General features: G+C 45.2%; 1 protein-coding gene across 5 annotated transcripts in view; it reads left to right on the forward strand.

The window, feature by feature from the left end:
* Positions 1 to 5302: 5302 nt before the first annotated feature.
* The window catches only part of MAP3K3 (mitogen-activated protein kinase kinase kinase 3), a 74562-nt gene continuing 60516 nt past the window's right edge, over positions 5303 to 19348 (forward strand). For 2 of the 5 annotated variants that reach the window (XM_025360952.1, XM_025360953.1), the window contains exons 1-3: positions 5682 to 6020; positions 16411 to 16532; positions 18737 to 18829. In XM_025360952.1, the coding sequence (XP_025216737.1) occupies positions 6017 to 6020; positions 16411 to 16532; positions 18737 to 18829 (219 nt within the window). In that variant the 5' untranslated portion in view covers positions 5682 to 6016. Of the gene's footprint in view, positions 6021 to 16410; positions 16533 to 18736; positions 18830 to 19348 lie in introns of all 5 variants that reach the window. The other 3 variants (XM_025360956.1, XM_025360955.1, XM_025360957.1) reach the window with 2 other exon arrangements.

Consider the following 19348-nt stretch of genomic DNA (forward strand, 5'->3'; position numbering starts at 1 on the left):
AAGAAAGATGATAGGATGCTAATTTGAAAGCAGCGTCTATCTTTATGCTTAATTTGGTTGTTTTGTTTTGCTTTGTTTTGTTTTGTTTGAGGGTCTGGCCCTGTCCTCTAGGCTGGAGTGCAGTAACAGGATCATAGCTCACTGCAGCCCTGACCTCCTGAGCTCAAGCAGTTCTCCCGCCTCAGCTTCTTGAGTAGCTAGGACTACAGGCACACACCACCACACCTGGATAATTTTAAATTTTTTTTATAGAGACAAGGTCTAACTATGTTGCCCAGACTGATCTCAAACTCCTGGCTTCAAGCAATCCTCTCTCCTTAACCTCCCAAAATGTTAGGATTACAGACATATGAGCCACCACACCTGGCCTCTTTATACATACTCGGTTAAAGACAATTGTTAGAGAACAGGACATGTGCTTTGATGAAGAAAGTACCGAGCGCTCTGAGAGCATGTCTGAGGGCCTTAACCCGGACTTGGAGGTGTCTGTCTGGGAAGGCTTCCTGGAGGGAATGCTGTTTAGGCTTAGTTCTTCCCTGAAAGGATGGAGGTGGGAGCAGAAGCGAAGAGGATTTCATACAGAGAACATAGCACATGCAGAGATATAGAAGCAAGAGAAAGTCGTATTTGAGGAATTGTTGGTGGTTCCAAGTGGCTGGGGCATAGAATTTGAATAATTGGGTTAACTATTATAGTTAAGGTGGGAAATGGAAGGACGTGTGGCTGAAGAAGGAATGGGTTGGGTCCTGAAGGACCGTCTTAACTACATTCACATATTTGACTTATCATAAGGGTGATGGGAAACTTCTTAGGGAGGGTATGGCAGAATCAGGTGTCCATTTCAGAAAGATAACTCTGTGACGTGAATATATGTTGAGAGGCTGTTACACTTAAGTAATGCAGGCAAGAGATTTTGGTGGTTTGAACTAGGGTGATGAAATGGGATGGGAGAGGAATGGACAGATTGGAGACTTCTTCAAGATTGGCTGTTGGGGAAAAGAAATGGAGAGAAAGAGCTCTCTGATCATTTGAAGGTATCTAACTTGGGGAACTGGAGAGGGACAGAGGAAATATAGAACTATGGGGGAAAATGATTTCAGTTTGGACCCAGAATTGGAGATTCCTGTGGGACACCCATGTCTGTGGAGCTCAGAGTAAAGACCTCCCTAAGCTAGAGAAACAGTTGAGATTCTGGAATCCTCAGCGCATATGGTAACTGCAGTGTGGGAATGTTTGAGATGGTTGGTTGAGACACAGACAATGCAAATGAAGCCACAAAGAAGGCAGTTGTAAGAAAGGTAGAAGGTAAATCAGAAGGTTCTTTTCAGCTAAAGACTCAAGTTGGCCTGGCATGGTGGCTCACGCCTGTAATCCCAGCACTTTGGGAGGCCGAGGTGGGCGGATCACGAGGTCAGGAGATCGAGACCATCCTGGCTAACATGCTGAAACCCCGTCTGTACTAAAAATACAAAAAGTTAGCTGGGCATGGTGGCAGGCACCTGTAGTCCCAGCTACTCGGGAGGCTGAGGCAGGAGAATGGCGTGAACCTAGGAGGCGGAGCTTGCAGTGAGCCGAGATCACACCACTGCACTCCAGCCTGGGCGACAGAACGAGACTCCATCTCAAAAAAAAAAAAAAAAAAAAAAAACAAACTCAGGTAGATGTACTGCAGTTTTCTATGTGTGAGGCACTATTCTAAGTGCTGGTGACAGAGCAGTAAGCAGGACAAAATTCCTACTCCTGCATACCTTATGCTTGTGGTAGTTGGAGTAGAGCAAACAAATAAATATATAATTGTAGCCACTGAGAAAAAAAAAAAACAAGGAAAAAATGTACAAATACAGAATGATGGAAGGGAGGGGTCATTTTGGATGGGGTGATAAGAAAAGACTTAAAAGCAGACGTTTGATCAGAGACTTGAATGAACTGCAGAAATGAGAACATCTTGGAGAAGAGCATTCCAGGCAGAACAAATGGCAAGTGCAAAGGCCCTGGGGTGAAAAAGCTTGGTAGTTTCAAAGAATGGAAAGAAGGCCCGAGTGGCTAGAGGACAGTGACAGAGGGACAGGATGGAGGGGCCAGCTCCTATTGGGCCTGGCAGGTCATAACAAAGAATTGGGGTTTTATTCTGAGTGTAATGGGAGGGAAGCCATTGGAGGGTTGACAGTGGGCAGGGGGTGGGGTAGCATGATGCGAATTACATTTTACAGGGATCACTCTGGTTGCTATTGGGGAATCATTGGTTGGGCTGCCATAGAGGAAACAATGGAGGCCAGATAGGAGTCTGGGGCAGTCATTCAGGAGCGTAGGTGGTGGCTTGGATAAGGGGGGTGGGATGAGAAGTGGTTGGATTCAGGGGTGTGTGTGTGTGTGTGTGTGTGTGTGTGTGTGAATTTTTTTTTTTTTTTTTTGAGACAGGGTTTCACTCTTGCTCAGGCTGGAGTGCAGTGGCACAATCTCGGCTCACTGCAACCTCTGACTTCCAGGTTCAAGCAATTCTCCTGCCTCAGCCTCCAAGTAGCTAGGATTACAGGCCACCACACCTGGCTAATTTTTATATTTTTAATAGAGATGGGGTTTCACCATGTTGGCCAAGCTGGTTTTGAACTCCTGACCTCAGGTGATCTGCCTGCCCTGGCCTCCCAAAGGGCTGGGATTACAGGTGTAAGCCACTGCGTCCAACCTGATTGAGATACATTTTGAAGTGGGAGCTGAAAAGATTTGCTGTATGTTTAGATATATGGGTGTCAGGGAGAGAGAATAATCAAGGAAGACTCCTAGGTTTGGACAGAGGGTCTCTGACTTACTATGGTTTGGCTTATGATTTTTTTTTTTTTTTTGATATGGAGTTTTGCTTTTGTTGCCCGGGCTGGAGTGCAATGGCATGATCTTGGTTCACTGCAACCTCTGCCTCCCAGACTCAAGCAATTGTCCTGCCTCAGCCTCCCAAGTAGCTGGAATTACAGGCGTAAGCCACGACGCCCAGCTAATTTTGTATTTTTAGTAGAGATAGGGTTTTACCATGTTGGTCAGGCTGGTCTCGAACTCGTGACCTCAAGTGATTCACCCACCTTGGCCTCCCAAAGTGCTGGGATTACAGGCGTGAGCCACCGCGCCCAGCCAAAAAGTTTTTTTAAAAAAAGGCTCATAGGCCGGGCGCAGTGGCTTATGCCTGTAATCCCAGCACTTTGGAAGGCCGAGGCGGGCGGATCACGAGGTCAGGAGATCAAGACCATCCTGGCAAACACGGTGAAACCCTGTCTCTACTAAAAATACAAAAAAATTAGCCGGGCGTGGTGGCGGGCGCCTGTAGTCCCAGCTCCTCGGGAGTTTGAGGCAGCAGAATGGCGTGAACCTGGGAGGCGGAGCTTGCAGTGAGCCGAGATCGCGCCACTGCACTCCAGCCTGGGTGACAGAGCGAGACTCTGTCTCCAAAAAAAAAAAGAAAAAGGGCTCTACTCTACCAGACAAAATCTTATTCCTTAGTATTTAATTTCTCTCCTTAGGGAGAATTTAAATTTAAGTAATTTAAATTAAATTGTTTTCCTGGCAGGGGTGGATAACGAAAAAAAGGTTGAGAAACACTGGCCTAGTGCAAGAACGTGGCTTTTGGGAGTCACACAGGCTTGGTACGAATCCTGGCTCCACTACTTGGACACAGTGCTTAACCTCTCTGAGCTTCACTTTCATCGTTTCAATGCCCACAGTATTAGCATAATAACCTTAGACTTACTGGGAAAATTAAATGCAATGACGTGCCTGTTATATTGACAAATACTAATTTTCTTTCCCCTTTAACCCCGCTTTCAAGAATAGAGATTATTTTAGTTAAGGAACTCCAGTAAACTGGGTAGAGACCGAATCAAGTGGGAATATGGCAGGCTTAAGCTTGTTGGAAGAAAAAGAAAACAGGACAAGGGGGCTGATTAAATATATGGAGATGAGTGTAAAGAAATAAGGGAGGCTGGTTGCAGCGGCTCACGCCTGTAATCCCAGCACTTTGGGAGGCCGAGGCTGGCGGATCGCCTGAGGTCTGGAGTTTGAGACCAGCCTGGACAACATGGTGAAACCCCGTCTCTACTAAAAATTCAAAAATTAGCCGGGCATGGTGGCGCACGCCTGTTAATCCCAGCTACTTGAGAGGCTGAGGCAGGAGAATGGCATGAACCCGGGAGGCGGAGCTTGCAGTGAGCCGAGATCGCGCCACTGCACTCCAGCCTGGGCGACAGAGCGAGACTCCGTCTCAAAAAATAAATAAAAATAAAAATAAGTTAAAAAGAAAAAGAAAAGAAATAGGGGAGAGCCCAAGGTAATTCTTAAGGGATTTGACACTCAAGGCAAAGCCACCACTCAAGTAGTGGACAGTGGACAATGACATCTGAGGAAGGTTATTTTGGAGCCTGACATACTACACTGGAACAGAGGCCAGAGAAAGGAGCCCACATTAATTGTGGTGGACTTGGAATCTGAAGATCTGGGTGTATTAAAGTGTTGAACAATAAAAAGGTTGGGGAAATTAACTATGGTCCCTTTAATTTTGAAACATCATGCAATCAGTACAATTGTTTTGGAACGATATTTGGTGGCACGGGAAAACAGAATAAAATGTAAGCATACTACAAAACAATACAAAGGCATTTTTGTCAAACGCCTATCTGGGTGGGAAATAGATTATCTCTGGGGTGGGAGCTTTCCTTTTTCATACTTTTCTGCATTTTTCAATTTTCCTACAAAAAGCTTGTATTGCTTTTATAAGAAAAAAGTTATTTTCTGAAAGAACCTCTGGCGGAACTCAGATTTCCAGGGACCCACATGCCAGCACTACCCCAGCCTTGGGTGTCTGAGGAACCTAGACTGGAGGGTGTGGCCCTGGAGGTGTGAGACTCAGGGAAAGCGGGGTTGGGCGCGGCCGCCCCTCCCCGGGGCAAGAGCAGCGTCGGGACCGGAGGACCAGCCGGGGGATGGGGCCGCAGAGGTGGCCGCGCGCCGGGAAGTGCTCAGGCCAGACCCTCCCCACTCGCTACGCGCCCCGTGCTGGGCACGGGGAGGAGCAGGACACCAGCCTCTGGAACCACCCAGATCGCTGGGGCCTCCAAGTACCCGGAGTGCGAAGGCCTGAGGGCCCCCTCCAGCCGCCTACTCCTCACCCCAGCCCCAAAATAGCCGGCGGGGAACTGCGCCAGCCCGCGCGCCCGCCGAGCGTTCGCTGACTGACGGGAGGTGGGAATATGGGCGGAGCCTCGCGCCGGAGCTGTGATTGGAGCAACCAAGACCTCCCAGTCTCTCCCAAGAAGGGGAGACAGCGCCAGAGAGGGATGCGCAGAGGCGGGGGCTTAGAGACCTCTACGTGATTGGCTAGCAGCGCAAGGAGCCGGGCGCTGTCCCGATGATTGGCAGGCGCTGGACAGCCCTCGGAAACCGCCTTGGCTTCGCCCATTGGCATCCTGTGAGAGTAGGCGGGATTGGTTCATCGTGTGGTGCTGATGATTAGCTGGCCGCTGAGAGTTAGGGTGTTGGGAGAGAGTTGGGGGAGACGGCGGGGGCAGCCGACTTCCTTCTTGTTATTGGCTGATGAGGTGGGTAGGGGTGGTGCGACGGCCCAGCGGCTGCCTGGGATTGGTGGGCGCCGGCGTGAGTGACAGACAGTGGGGCGAGCTGCGCGACCAGCGGTTTGTTTTTCGGAGCGTTCCTGAGGTGGAGAACGGTGGCCGGACGGAGCGACTGCGGGTCTAAGGGACTGGCGGGCGGGCGGGCCGAGCGGCGCCGCCGAGGCCGGGCTGGGCCGAGCCCAGGAGCGCCCGGGATGTAGCGGGCCACCCTGCCGATGCCACAGCGCCCGGCCGCGGGCGGAGCCGGAGCCGGAGCCTGGGGAGGCGGCGGGGGCCCAGAGCGTAGCCCGCGCCCCCCGCGCGGAGCCAGGCCCGCTGCCGTCCCCGCCGCCCGGGCCCCCGGCATGCAGCCCCGGCTGCGGAGGTGACACTCACGGACGCGAGCCGCCGCCGCCGCCATCGCCACCATGGGTAAGTGTCGCCACCGCCCCGGCCTGTGCCCGCGCTGCTTCGCGACGCCCCGCCCCGGGCTGAGGGAGGAGGACCCTGGGCCGCCGCCTGACAGGCATGGACAGCCTGCCCGGCCCGGGGCTGCGGACCGCCGGCAGCCCGCCTGCCCGCCCGCCGGGCTCGCACGCCGCGGCCCGGGCGGGGGTTCTGGGTCCGCGGGGCGCTTCGGCCGGCAGAGCCCTCTCGGCAGCCCTCCTTCCGGGCGGCGCGACGGGCGCATCCCGGGGAAGCGGCAGTGGGACCGAGGGCCCGTGCTCCGCGGGGCAGCCTGGCTCGAATGAGCCGGACCGCGAGCCCGAGGGCGGGGGAGCGAGAGCGCAGTGTGGGGCCTGGGCTGGAGGCTGCCGCAGGCCCAGCTGCTGTTGTGTCTTTTCCTTGATTTGCTTTTTTTTCCTGCCTGTGTCATTTCCTTCCCTTTGCTCACACAGGCCGGCCTGTGAGAGTTCCCGGGGCTTGCTCTCCGGCCCTGTGCGCGCCCCAGCGCAGGGGGGAGGGCGTGCGGGGCTTGGCTGGGAGGCGATTAAACTGGAATCTGTGATCAAGCGCGCGGTTGACAAATGCGTGCTGCACACAGATTGCTGGGGGTCAGGAATTGGTCGGATGCTGCCAGTTAGAATTCACATCCTACTTTTTGAAAAATCCTGTTGCAGGGTTTTACATCCATTATTTTTTTCTTGCGGTATCCCTGAAATTATGTAACTTTTCAAAGAAACATTTGCTACACAAAAGAATTTCTCTGAAATAATTTCCTTTTTGTCAGTATTTGCAGTTTCTACTGTGAAGATGTAATCTAAGGGAAGCTTTTAATGTCTTCCGCACTTAGCATTTGAGTTGAATTATATTCCATATCCTTTTTGGTAATTTAGTAAATGACTACTGGACTAGACTAAGAAATAACATTTTAAACGTTCTTTACTTCTCCTGTGCAGACAGGTGTTGTGATACTGTTGTCACAAGTTTTGCAAAATATTTGGTATTGCCCTAAATAATATTAAAAGGGTAAACTTCAGTGAGAGGATCGTTTGCAAAGCCTTCCGTTGCTTCTGTGATGTGCCCTGTGTGAAGAGGGAGCCTTAATGTTTGCCTTGCCCTATAGCAAGGTCAAGTCCTTTTTGTAGGAGGTTAACTGTATGCCATGTCAAAATCGCCAGATATTGTTTTGTGACCCATCTCTACACCCTGGCTTTAAATGAATTGCCTCGCTCTAGTTCATGCTATCCCTCATACAGTATGAGAAGGGTTTGTTCATTTGCTGGGCTTACTTTTTCCTTCCCATGCTTTCCTTCAGAAGTGCGTGCTCTTCTAGGGGAAGGTCTGTTGTGAGAGTGGACATAAAAGGAACCCAGTGAGGCCTGCTATTTAAATATATAATTGAAGAAATATTTATTGAATTTTTTTATAGATGAGACACACAATTCTTGTCTACCCCAGGATTCAAACATTTATCTTGTATTATGGATTTTGAATAAATCTTCCATTTGATTTATGAGCCTATATTGTGACTTTCTCACAAGTCTTTTTTCTTGTCCTGGGGCAGCTGTTAGTCCCAAAGGAGAGTGTGAAATACTTAAGGGTGTGTAGACCATCCACTTCCTACTTTCTTGACTGCTACACCAGTTAGAGTGCCCACATGTGTTGACTACATCTCATTATCTAACATGAAAATAGGTATGAACCTGTTTTCACATTTCAAGACATTTTCAAAAAGTTTATAAGTGTGTGAGTACCTGGAGACCAGTGATGGGGAGGAAAAAAACTATATAGGCTGGGTCTAGAGCCTGAAAGAAAGAAGGGCCAGGACCTCAGGATCTTCTCATTTGTCTCCACGTCAATTGTCCTCCTGTCAGTTTTACATGAAGACACATGTGAAAGGAACATGCAAGAGGAATTAACTTGCCTGGTGGCTGCAGTATATTAGCCAAGTTAGTTTAAGAACCACTGCCCTAGCTTTCTTCACTTTCCCCATACAGTTCTCTCCATCTTTTTTGTGAGGGGAGAGTAGATGACCTTGATACACTGTTAGAGCTAATATTGAATTCTTCTTGACACCTGGCTCTTCAATTTGCTTTCTATAGAGCTCAATGAGGATATATATACACAGTTACATTCACACACAGTCTTTCTCTTAAATACTAGGTTCCATTTTGGTGATGAAAATTCGAATTCCCAGTTTAGTTAGTTTGCTTTTGGTTGCTGTAGTTCTACATAAACTCAAAGGATTTATAAGAGAGAAACACAGACTTCTTAGTATTTTAGTTATTCTTGTTAAACTTCAGCCTCATGAAGAAAGGACTAAAACTTGAGTCTGCCCTGCAGGTTCTTTGGTTAAGTAAGAGTCATATTTTCCTGAGCTGTTCTAAGCCCAAGACTGAAGCCTGTTTGACAACTTGGGTTAATAAAAACAGGTCAGATTTTATATTGTCTGTTAGCCCCAGTAAATTTCTAGTGGAAATTATTTATCTCTGTAAATAATAGGAAATTTTTTTTTGGCTTTGATACTATGTGGCTATAAAAAATTGGGATTGACTGGTTGTTTTTTCTTGGTCACTCCAGAATTCATTTCCAGATTTAGTAATTATAGTGGCAAATACTGTTCATAATACCTGAGATTGTTTATGTGGTCTTTTTATAAATGCAGTCTGAAACTTAGTGGGATGTATCACTGAAAAATGTGTAACAACTTGGAAGTGTTACAGGAAATTATAGTGAATGGAGTACAGGATTACAGATGGTCTGGTTCTGGTTTGAAGTCAGAATTACTGTGACTTACAGACACCTTGTCTAGGGTACCAAGGCTGTTGGGAGCTCCCTGTTAGAATAGTCTCAATTCAGTTTGGCTAGAATCTGACCACCTATGTAGACTCTGAAGAGTTAGCAGCTGTTTTGATTGAAATTTGAATCACAGTTTAATAAATCAACATGGCTAGATTTCTGATATTTTAAAAAATGACAATTGGATTTTAAAACTGAATTTTAGGTTGGTCATGGTGGCTTACACCTATAATCCCAGCACTTTGGGAAGCTGAGGCTGGTGGATCGCTTGAGCCCAGGAGTTCCAGACCAGCCTGGACAACATGGTGAAACCCTGTCTCTACTAAAAATACACAAACTTAACTGGGCGTAGTGGCAAGCTCCTATAGTCCCAGCTACCCAGGAGACCGAGGTGGGAGAATCATCTGAGCCTGAGAGGTTGAGGCTGCAGTGAACCATGATCATGTCACTGCACTCCAGCCCAGGCAACAAGAGTGAGAGACCCTGTCTCTAAAACAAAAAACAAACAAAAAATAGCTGAATTTTAGGCATCTGTAAAAAGTAAATATCTGTCCAACTGAGCATTACTTAGGGGAATACACGGAGATAAGATGAGGTTTTTCTGGTTCTATGGAAGCTATTAATTTATTCTTTGCCCATTTGTCGAATGCCTCCTATGTGCCAGACATAGTATTAAGCCCTGTACCTGTGTTATCCTGTCCTCAAGAAGTTACAGTTAGGTAAGGTGAAGCAGAAACATGTAAACAAATAAGTGCAAAATCGTGTAAAGAGACACAGGAGAGAGATCAATGCTGTCGTTTTGGTGTTGACATATATAATTCTATAGTCTCCAGTCTTTTGCGTTAATTTCATTAAACATTAAAATGTAGTGGTGATATATATTGATTCTTATGAGGAAGAAATGGCTTACTTTGTAATATGTGTTTTAAGAATTTGAACCATCAATTAGTATTGAATGCCTATTATATCTAAGAACAGAAAAACGCCAGCATTTGACTTTGAGATTTAGCAAAGGTTCAATCATTTCTTGAAGGAGAAAAGTTTCTTGTGAATTGAGGGTCGGGCCTTATTGCATATACTCATTGTAAAATGATGTTTGCCTGGGCATGGACAGGGCGGAGGCAGTGGAAGTATGTGGAATGTCATGAAGAGAAAGTAAAATCTGACTCAGGGACACTGAAGCACGGGCTCTCCTGAGTGAGCAGCGCGATCAGACGATCTGGTGGAACTGGGTAGAACATTGTCAAGATGAAGAAATAACATCAGTTAAATGAAAACAAAGTTTAAAACATTATTTTGGGAATCGTATACATGGAAAAGAGAGAGAGTATGTGGCATAGTAAACAGACATCATATGGGATAACAGTGTGTATTAGAGAATGTGGTGCTTCTGGCAACTTTTCTGAGTTGTTAGCCAAGGGAACTCACAAATGGAAAGTGCTTTAAGACCCTGCTTTGAGATACAAGTAATAGCTCACTCTGGAAGAGTGGCTTCCTGCTGGAGCTAAAGAGAGGAGTATGTTGCCTGGCAGCCTCCATACCACAGGTCGGGGTACCAGGAGAAGAAAAACTACATGCCACTGGGTAATTATGAATACTGGCTACTTAAAACTGCGTAAGAGCTTCCACTTTTTAAGCCTGAACTCTAATCTTTATTTCATAGATCCTTTTCTATTTCCATGAACACTTCCCCTCTTCCTAGATTCTTAACCTCTTAATCTTTAAAATTAACCTCTTTCTCCTTGTGCTTCTTCTTGGTAGCTTCTAAGTGTGTCAGACCACTCCCACTCTCAGGAAATCTTTGTTCAAAGTTATAAGCACACTATTACCCTACCTCAACTTTTTCACATGTAAAGTTCACAAGTACATTTTTTTTTTTTTTTTTTGAGATGAAGTTTTGCCCTGTTGCCCAGGCTTGAGTGCAGTGGCACGATCTCAGTTCACTGCAACCCCCGCCTCCCGGGTTCAAGCTATTCTCCTACCTCAGCCTCCCGAGTAGCAGAGATTACAGGCGCCCACCACCACGCCTGGCTAATTTTGTATTTTTAATAGAGACAGCGTTTCACCATGTTGGCCAGGCTAGTCTGAAACTCCTGACTGCAGGTGATCCACCCGCCTCAGCCTCCCAAAGTGCTGGGATTACAGGCGTGAGCCATTGTGCCCGGCCATGACTAATTTTTTGTATTTTTTGTAGAGATGGGGTTTTGCCATGTTGCCCAAGCTGGTCTCAAACTCCTGGGATGAAGTGATACTCCTGTCTTGGCCTCCTAGAATGTTGGACTTATAGGTGTGAGCCAATGCGCCTGGCCTGTCACTCTCATTTTCTTCAATCTTTTTTTTTTTTTTTTTGAGACGGAATCTCACTCCATCGCCCAGGCTGGAATGTGTTGACGTAGTCTTGGCTCACTGCAACCTCCGCCTCCCAGGTTCAAGCGATTCTCATGCCTTAGCCTCCACAGTAGCTGGGATTACAGGCGTGTACCACCGTGCCCAGCTAATTTTTGTATTTTTAGTAGAGATGGTGTTTCAGCATGTTGGCCAGGCTGGTCTTGAACTCCAGACCTCAGGCGATCTGCCTGCCTTGGCCACCCAAAGTGCTGGGATTACAGGCATGAGCCACCTTGGCCGGCCTATTTTGTTCAGTCCTCTTAAAGCCTTCCTTTCCAGCTTCCCCTCTTCTCATTCTATTTGATTAGTATTAGTCACTGAGGATCAGTCTCTGACCCTCTTTTCTTCCCCTCTATCCCTTAATTGCTTATTCTTCATGTCCTTTCTCTCAGTTCATTTCATGAACTCTCTGACATAGCTAGAACAGCTTGCTTTTCTTTTTTTTTTTTTCAAGATGGAGTCTCACTCTCGTCGCCCAGGCTGGAGTGCAGTTGCTCAATCTCAGCTCACTGCAACCTCTGTCTCCTGGGTTCAAGTGATTCTCCTGCCTCAGTCTCCTGAATAGCTGGGATTACAGGTGTCCACCACCACACTCGGCTAATTTTTGTATTTTTAGTAGAGAGGAGGTTTTACCACGTTGGCCAGGCTGGTCTTGAACTCTTGACCTCAGGTGCTCTGCCTGACTTGGCCTCCCAAAGTGCTGAGATTACAGGTGTGAGCCACCATGCCCGGCCAGCTTGCTTTTCTTAAAGAATCTTTAGTCTGTTAACAGCTATATAAAATCATCCATATAACCTCTTGCTACTCATATTTAAAAATATATATTTTTATACATTCGTGTTTATGTACTCTGGTTTATATATTGTGTAATTCTATGTTTTTTTTTTGAGCTGGAGTTTCGCTCTTGTTGCTCCAGGCTGGAGTGCAATGGCCCAATCTTGGTTCACTGCAACCTCTGCCTCCCAGCTTGAAGCGGTTCTACTGCCTCAGCCTGCCATGTAGCTGGGATTACAGGCATGTGCCACCATACCCAGCTAATTTTGTGTTTTTGATAGAGACAGAGTTTCTCCATGTTGGTCAGGCTGGTCTCGAACCCCCAACCTCAGGTGATCTGCCTGCCTCGACCTCCCAAAGTGCTGGGATTACGGGCGTGAGCCACTGGACCTTGCCAATTCTTTTTTTGATACAACTTTGTATTTGTGTGTTGTTTATCTTTTTATCCCTAGAGTTTGAACACCTTGAAATATCTTTTAAAACTTCCTAATGTATAATACAAGATAAGTATTCAGTAAATGGTTGTTAATGATTTATAAAAGTTCAGTAATAAAATTAAGTATTAGGGTAGATTAAATGGCCTCCAGTCTTTTTCCATTGACCTTTTCTCATTGATGATAATAATAGCGAGATTTTTTTTTTTTTTTTTTTTTTTTTTTTAGCATTACCAAGTGTTAGGTACTATAAGAAATAATTCATAGGTTTTCTTTTGCTTTTAACTCTCACAGCAGCTTTGTGAAAGCTTTATCTCCCAGATGAGGAAATTGAGGTTTGGAGAGAATAAATGATTTGCTCAGGTCCTCCTTACCAAATTTTTCTGACTCTGAAGTTCATATTCCTAACTGCTTCAGTCTAAGAAAGTTGTTATTTGTTGTTTTTTTTTGAGATGGAGTCTCACTCTGTCACCATGGTGGAGTGCAGTGGTGCCATCTCAGCTCACACCAACCTCCGCCTCCCGTGTTCAGGCAATTCTCGTGCCTCAGCCTCCCAAGTAGCTGGGATTACAGGCGCACGCCACCACACCCAGCTAATTTTTTTTTTGTATTTTTAGTAGAGACAGGGTTTCACCATTATGGCCAGGCTGGTTTCAAACTCCTGACCTCAAGTGATCCGCCTATCTCGGCCTCCCAAAGTGCTAGAATTACAGGCTTAAGCCACTGCGCCCAGCCTGTTATTTGTTTTTAAAAGTTGTGTGTTTTTAAGGAATGCCACATTGAAGGAGTGCTGATAATTCCGTTAGTCTCAGTCCATACCACAGAGATAACTGGCTTGTGGCAGCCAAGTGTGCATAGTGATGTTGCTTTTTAGAAGGAAAAAAAACAAAAACAAAAACAAAACCTCAATCCAGGAAGAAATGCCTAAAAGAGCCACTTGATTTACTTCCTGTCTTTATCCATATCCTCTGAAGTACCAGTTGAAGAACCTGTCTACTTCTAGGAATGCATTTGACTTTGACACAAAATTAGATTCTATAACCCTGATTCACTTGTGTCAGTTGTCCCAGATTTCAGATGACCGTGCCAAACTGTGCCTCTACTGTGTTCTCAGCTCTGGAACTACCAAACAAGTTTATTCATTAAGTAATGCCAGGAATTGGTTAGCTTCCTGGAAACAGAATTTGTCAACCTGATAAACCAGCTCTTATCATAACATCATCTTATACAGAATTAGAAATTATTTCTCCAGTCCTACTTGTGGATCTGACTTGAAAAGTGGTGTGTGTATGTGTGTGCCTGTATGTGTATTCACATCTGTCTTTGTTCAGTATCTGAGTTGAAAGAACTGAAAATTCTCAATTCTTAGGGTGGTTAATGTTGTTACTGATAACTCTGTGCATTCCGCTTTTAGGAGTATTGTTGGATGCTCCTCAGAAAACACTTAAACCTAGTCATAATCCTGCTTACATTGATCCCAATTTATTATTACAGTTGGTCCAATTTTTTACATATTTAATAATATATAAGCCATTTAATATATAAACCTATACATATTATTATATAAACCAATCTTCCTAGCTTAGATGTTATGCTCTAGTTTTTAAGGTTTGGTTGTGAGGATAAAAATCAAAACAAAAAACCAAGTTCCCTTTTTTGAGATACGGTCTCACTGTTGCCCAGGCTGGAGTACAGTGGCATGATCATGGCTCACTGCAGCCTCAACCTCCTGGGCTCAAGTGATCCTTCCACCTACGCCTCTCAAGTAGCTGAGCCTACAGCGTGCACCACCATGCCCAGCTAATTTTTTGTATTTTTGTAGAACGGAGTTTTGCCATGTTGCCCCAGTCTGGTCTCCAACTCGTGGGCTCAAGCAATCTGCCTGCCTCGGCCTCCCAAAGTGCTGAGATTACAGGCATGAGCCACCCTGTCCAGCCAAGTTCCCTTCTTTAAGGAAGCTATAGAGAAATTGTAGAAGGTATAAAATAATTGATGGGATTTATATGTGTTAATTTTGACAGATGTCTTTTTGTAGATACCCACTTTCTCCTCATTCATTATCCGCTTTACTGCATGCTTTCGATATTACAACTATGTCACTCTCATATATACTTTTGTATATGTTTTGAAGTGGAATCATATGGGAAGTTAGGCTCCTGGTATTTTCCTGCAAGTTTTAAATCTAATTTTACTGTCCTGAACAAGCAAAAGCCTCTTTATAGGCAACTTTGTCCTTTTCTGCACCTCGTCAGAGGGCATATAGGGCACTAGAGCAGATTTGGTCTAGGAAGAGGGGAGAGGCAAATAAGGGGAAGGGCCAGGCACGGTGGCTTATGATTGTAATCCCAGCATTTTGGGAGGCTAAGGAGGGAGGATCGCTTGAGCTCAGGTGTTTGAAATCAGCCTGGGCAACATGGTGAAACCTTCTCTCAATAAAAAATACAAAAATTAGCAGGGCATAGTGGTGTGCACCTGTAGTCCCAGCTACTCTGGAGGCTGAGGTGGAGGATTGTTTGAGCCTGGGGGGTGGAGGAGGCTGTAGTGAGCTGTGATTGTACCACTATACTCTAGCCTGGGCAACAGAGCAAAACCCTGTCTCAGTCAGTCAGTCACTCAATCAGTAGTGGAAGAAGAGACTGGAGCAGTTTTACTCCCTACATTTCACGCTGTTCATTTCTTTCCACAGGGTATTAGAATATTTCCAAGGGGCAGTGATAAAGGGCAGAAGATGAGCACTCTCTTTGGGTGGAATATTTTGTATTTGCTTCTTTTAAGGTGTGCCCCAAGTCCCCAGATGAGTCAGTTTTCACCAAAGCAAGTGTAACGACTCATCCCTCATGTTCCCTTCCCGATCAACAGATTTATTCATTTTCAATCTCCAAATGCTATTTCAATGGGCAAATATATCTTAAAGGACCTGGGAAAAATTTGTACAACATAGACTTGGGCTGGTTTGTGTTCTGGGTTTTGGCCATTTGTTTTTAATGTATGAGAACTCTAGTACTCCATGCTATTTCAAGAAAAGGGGATTAAAAGTAATGGCAGTAAGGTGGAGACAATGCATTGCTTGGTCAGCTTAGGGAGGAAAACAATAGAACTACCCTTTGACTTCCCTATGGGAAGTAGAAGGCCTATAAACTTGTAAAGAGTTGGTGGGGGTTGATGATGGTGGTGGCATTCAGATGCTAGGCTTGTAAAACAACTTCTGTTCAAAACAGTTACCTGAGGCCCTTATTTGGTACCTTTTAAAATGTACTCTCCTCCTTATGATGCTTTAAGAATAAGTCTGGGACTGACACTGTGCCATAATCCGCTCTCTGGATTTATCTTTTCATTCAATACCGTATTACATTGTACTGTGTTGTTCTTCACTTCAACTTTTCATCTATTTTTCCTGGTTAAGTTTCTCTGGCACTGGACAAACTGCTCTGTTTGAGCATGTCCCTTCCCTGCAATTAATTGGTAAATATTGCTGTAGGAAATCTGATTGGAGGGCTATTAAGAAACCATTAAAGGTCAGGCATGGTGGCTCACACCTGTAATCTTAGCACTTTGGGAGGCCGAGACAAGAGGATCACCGAAGTCCAGGAGTTGGAGACCAGCCTGGGCAACATGGGGAGACCCCGTCTCTACAAAAAATTAAAAAATTATCCAGGCATGGTGGCCCATGCCTGTGTTCCCAGCTACTCGGGAGGCTGATGTGGGAAGGTCGCTTAAGCCCTAGAGTTCGAGGCTGCAGTGAGCTGTGATCACGCCACTGCACTCCAGCCTGAGTGACAGAGCAAGACCTTGTCTCAAAGAAAAAAAATTCCGTTAAAATTCAAATTGCCATAGTCTGACCTTTTGGGCTGCATCTGATTATAGTTACAGGGTCTGTCATTTTGCCTGGGCAGAGCTCCCTGAGTATTAGTCATATAGTTTGTGAAAGAACTTTGCTGGTCTGTATTTAAGTATCTTAGTCCATGTGCTCTCTTTCATTGCAGACGAACAGGAGGCATTGAACTCAATCATGAACGATCTGGTGGCCCTCCAGATGAACCGACGTCACCGGATGCCTGGATATGAGACCATGAAGAACAAAGACACAGGTCACTCAAATAGGCAGGTGTGTGTGACCCTGGCAGAGCTAAATGAGATTTGTTGGGGAGGGGTTTTCAAATGGGAAATATATGAAAAGCCAAGGAGACTACATTACCAGGGTTGAATACTTTTGACCCCTTCCTTTCACAGTCTGTTAAATGGGAAGTAATACATACCAACTAGGTATGGTTAAATGGTAAGTGATATTGGGAGGCCAAGGCAGGCAGATCACCTGAGGTCAAGAGTTTGAGACCAGCCTGGCCAACATGGTGAAACCCCGTCTCTACTAAAAATACAAAATTAGCCAGGTGTGGTGGTGCATGCCTGTAGGCCCAGCTAATCAGGAGGCTGAGACAGGAGAATTGCTTGAACCTGGGAGGCAAAGGCTGCAGTGAGCCGAGATGGCACCACTGCACTCCATCCTGGGCAAGAGAGCAAAACTCTGTCTCAAAAAAAAAAAAAAAAAAGCCATGCAGTTATGGATCTGTGATTTGGAATCTTAAAGCCTTCTGTAAGCATTTCATCTGTTATGGGGACAGTATTCATATACGTTTTTCCCCTTTAGTGATATTTGGCAAATATTTAATTCAGATTCATGATCCCTAAGTCAGAAGGTTTTTAGCTACCTTACAGTATATAATCAGGAAAAACTAATTAATTTGGTATTAGCTTATGTAAAATATAATTAAGAAGGTAAATTTATTGATTAAAATGTCACATAGTATATTCTAAAGGCAATAATGAGTGATTTTGTTATTACTGTTTGCTTTACCTTATTAACCCAGGTAGTTGATAGTGCCTGTTTTATTGAGAGTTGTATGCTTCCTTAGGAAAACATTGCCTATTTTTCTTAACATTTAAACTTGTGTGTCATTGAGAATCTTCTTCTCACCTGTAGTGCCACTTACCTGTTTCCTGGGTACTTTGGCCTGCAGAGAGGAGTGAATGATGGGGAGCTTTCCTTCCTAGTCGGTATCTAATGCTACATCAGCTATATTGGGCATATTTGATGAAAATTTGTCTATGGCATTCTCCCTTGTGGTTCTGTTTATCAGCTAACCTCTTTTCTTCTCATTTGCATCTTGTTTACCAATTCTTCAGAATTGGTTCCTAGAGATAGTATAAGGCCCTAGAACTTTTCCTGTCTGTGGTCTGCTAGATAGAGCCTTCCAGAGTATTTCCTGCCTTTAGGAATCCTAGGGACCCCAAGGGAAGAGGAGTCCTTTTGTTTCATGTTAAAACAGAAGGATTAGTTTAAAAAGCTGCTTTTGTTGTTGTTACCTTACAGTACTGGAGGTATATAAACAGATAAGGGCCCATTCTTACACTGTTTTCAGATGTTATTCTGTCTGACTGTTTGAGTTCTCCCTTGCTATAACTCATTTGTATTCAAAGCCACTTTTGGAAGGAGCATTTTACCAGAAGTGAGTCCCCTCCCCCATGCTTGAGCCTAATGACCTCACTTTCCTTCCTGTCTTCCTATGTAGAGTGTGCTTGGTAACATTGCTCCAGTTAGCTGATCTTTCTCCACACTGGACTATTGGCATGAGTATCAGTTAGTGGGTAAAAAGGGGAAGCTTTCTTGAATTGGAGGGCCCAAAAGGTCCAGGCTGGGAAAAGGAGGGGTGGAATGGTTACTGATAGTTCCTTGAAGGAGGGGATTCCTTTTTAGGACTCCTTCTGCTTAGAGCCTAAAAGCTGTGATGAGGGAAGTCTTGATCTTTTGCTGTGCCTGCTGCTGCACTGTTAGAGTGAAGTCAGTGGTTATGAAGGCAGAAGACTGTAAAAAGGATTGACTATTTGTTAGGAAGTAATCTTTTTTTTTTTTTGAGACGGAGTCTGGCTCTGTCGCCCAGGCTGGAGTGCAGTGGCTGGATCTTAGCTCACTGCAAGCTCCACCTCCTGGGTTCACGCCATTCTCCTGCCTCAGCCTCCCGAGTAGCTGGGACTACAGGCACCCGCCACCTCGCCTGGCTAGTTTTTTGTATTTTTTAGTAGAGACGGGGTTTCACCATGTTAGCCAGGATGGTCTCGATCTCTTGACCTAGTGATCCGCCCATCTCAGCCTCCCAAAGTGCTGGGATTACAGGCGTGAGCCACCATGCCCGGCCAGGAAGTAATCTTAACAAGAGGTACTAGATCTTTGGATCCATGATTTACTTCAATGTTGTCAAACTTATGTTGCACGAAGGAAACAAATTATTAACCTCAGTGTTTTTGTTTTTAAAGAAAAAACACAACAGCAGCAGCTCAGCCCTTCTGAACAGCCCCACAGTAACAACAAGCTCATGTGCAGGGGCCAGTGAGAAAAAGAAATTTTTGGTAAGGATCCAGATTACCTGTTAAAGCCAAAATGTACTTTTAAGTCTGCTATTCATGCTGCAACAGCGGAATTCACTTCCCGAACAAGTTGTTTGTAAAAAGTATTGGTTACCGGTGACCTGTGTTCAGTGCTTCTAGTCACCATTTCTCACAACAGTATTATTGATAAGCAGCCTCTATCAGTGCTGTCCAATAAACTTTCTGTGATGACAGACATGTTTTATATCTGTGCTGTCCAATGTGGTATTGTAGCCACTAGCCACATGTGTCTGTTGAGCAACTAAGGAACTAAATTTTAAATTTTATGTAATTTTATGTAATTTTAATTAATTTAGACAGCCACTTGTGGCTGGTGGCTATTGTATTGGACAGCACAACTTTAGGTACTATGTAAGGGACTGTTGATTTATTGGGCAAGAAATTATGTATATGCTTGGAGATGTTTAGAGATTCATTAGTATGTTCATTCCTTACACACGTCATGAGTTTCTATACATTGCGATAAGCTAATAATGGGAA

This window comes from Theropithecus gelada, chromosome 16 (genome assembly GCF_003255815.1).
Source record: "Theropithecus gelada isolate Dixy chromosome 16, Tgel_1.0, whole genome shotgun sequence".
Lineage (NCBI taxonomy): Eukaryota > Metazoa > Chordata > Mammalia > Primates > Cercopithecidae > Theropithecus > Theropithecus gelada.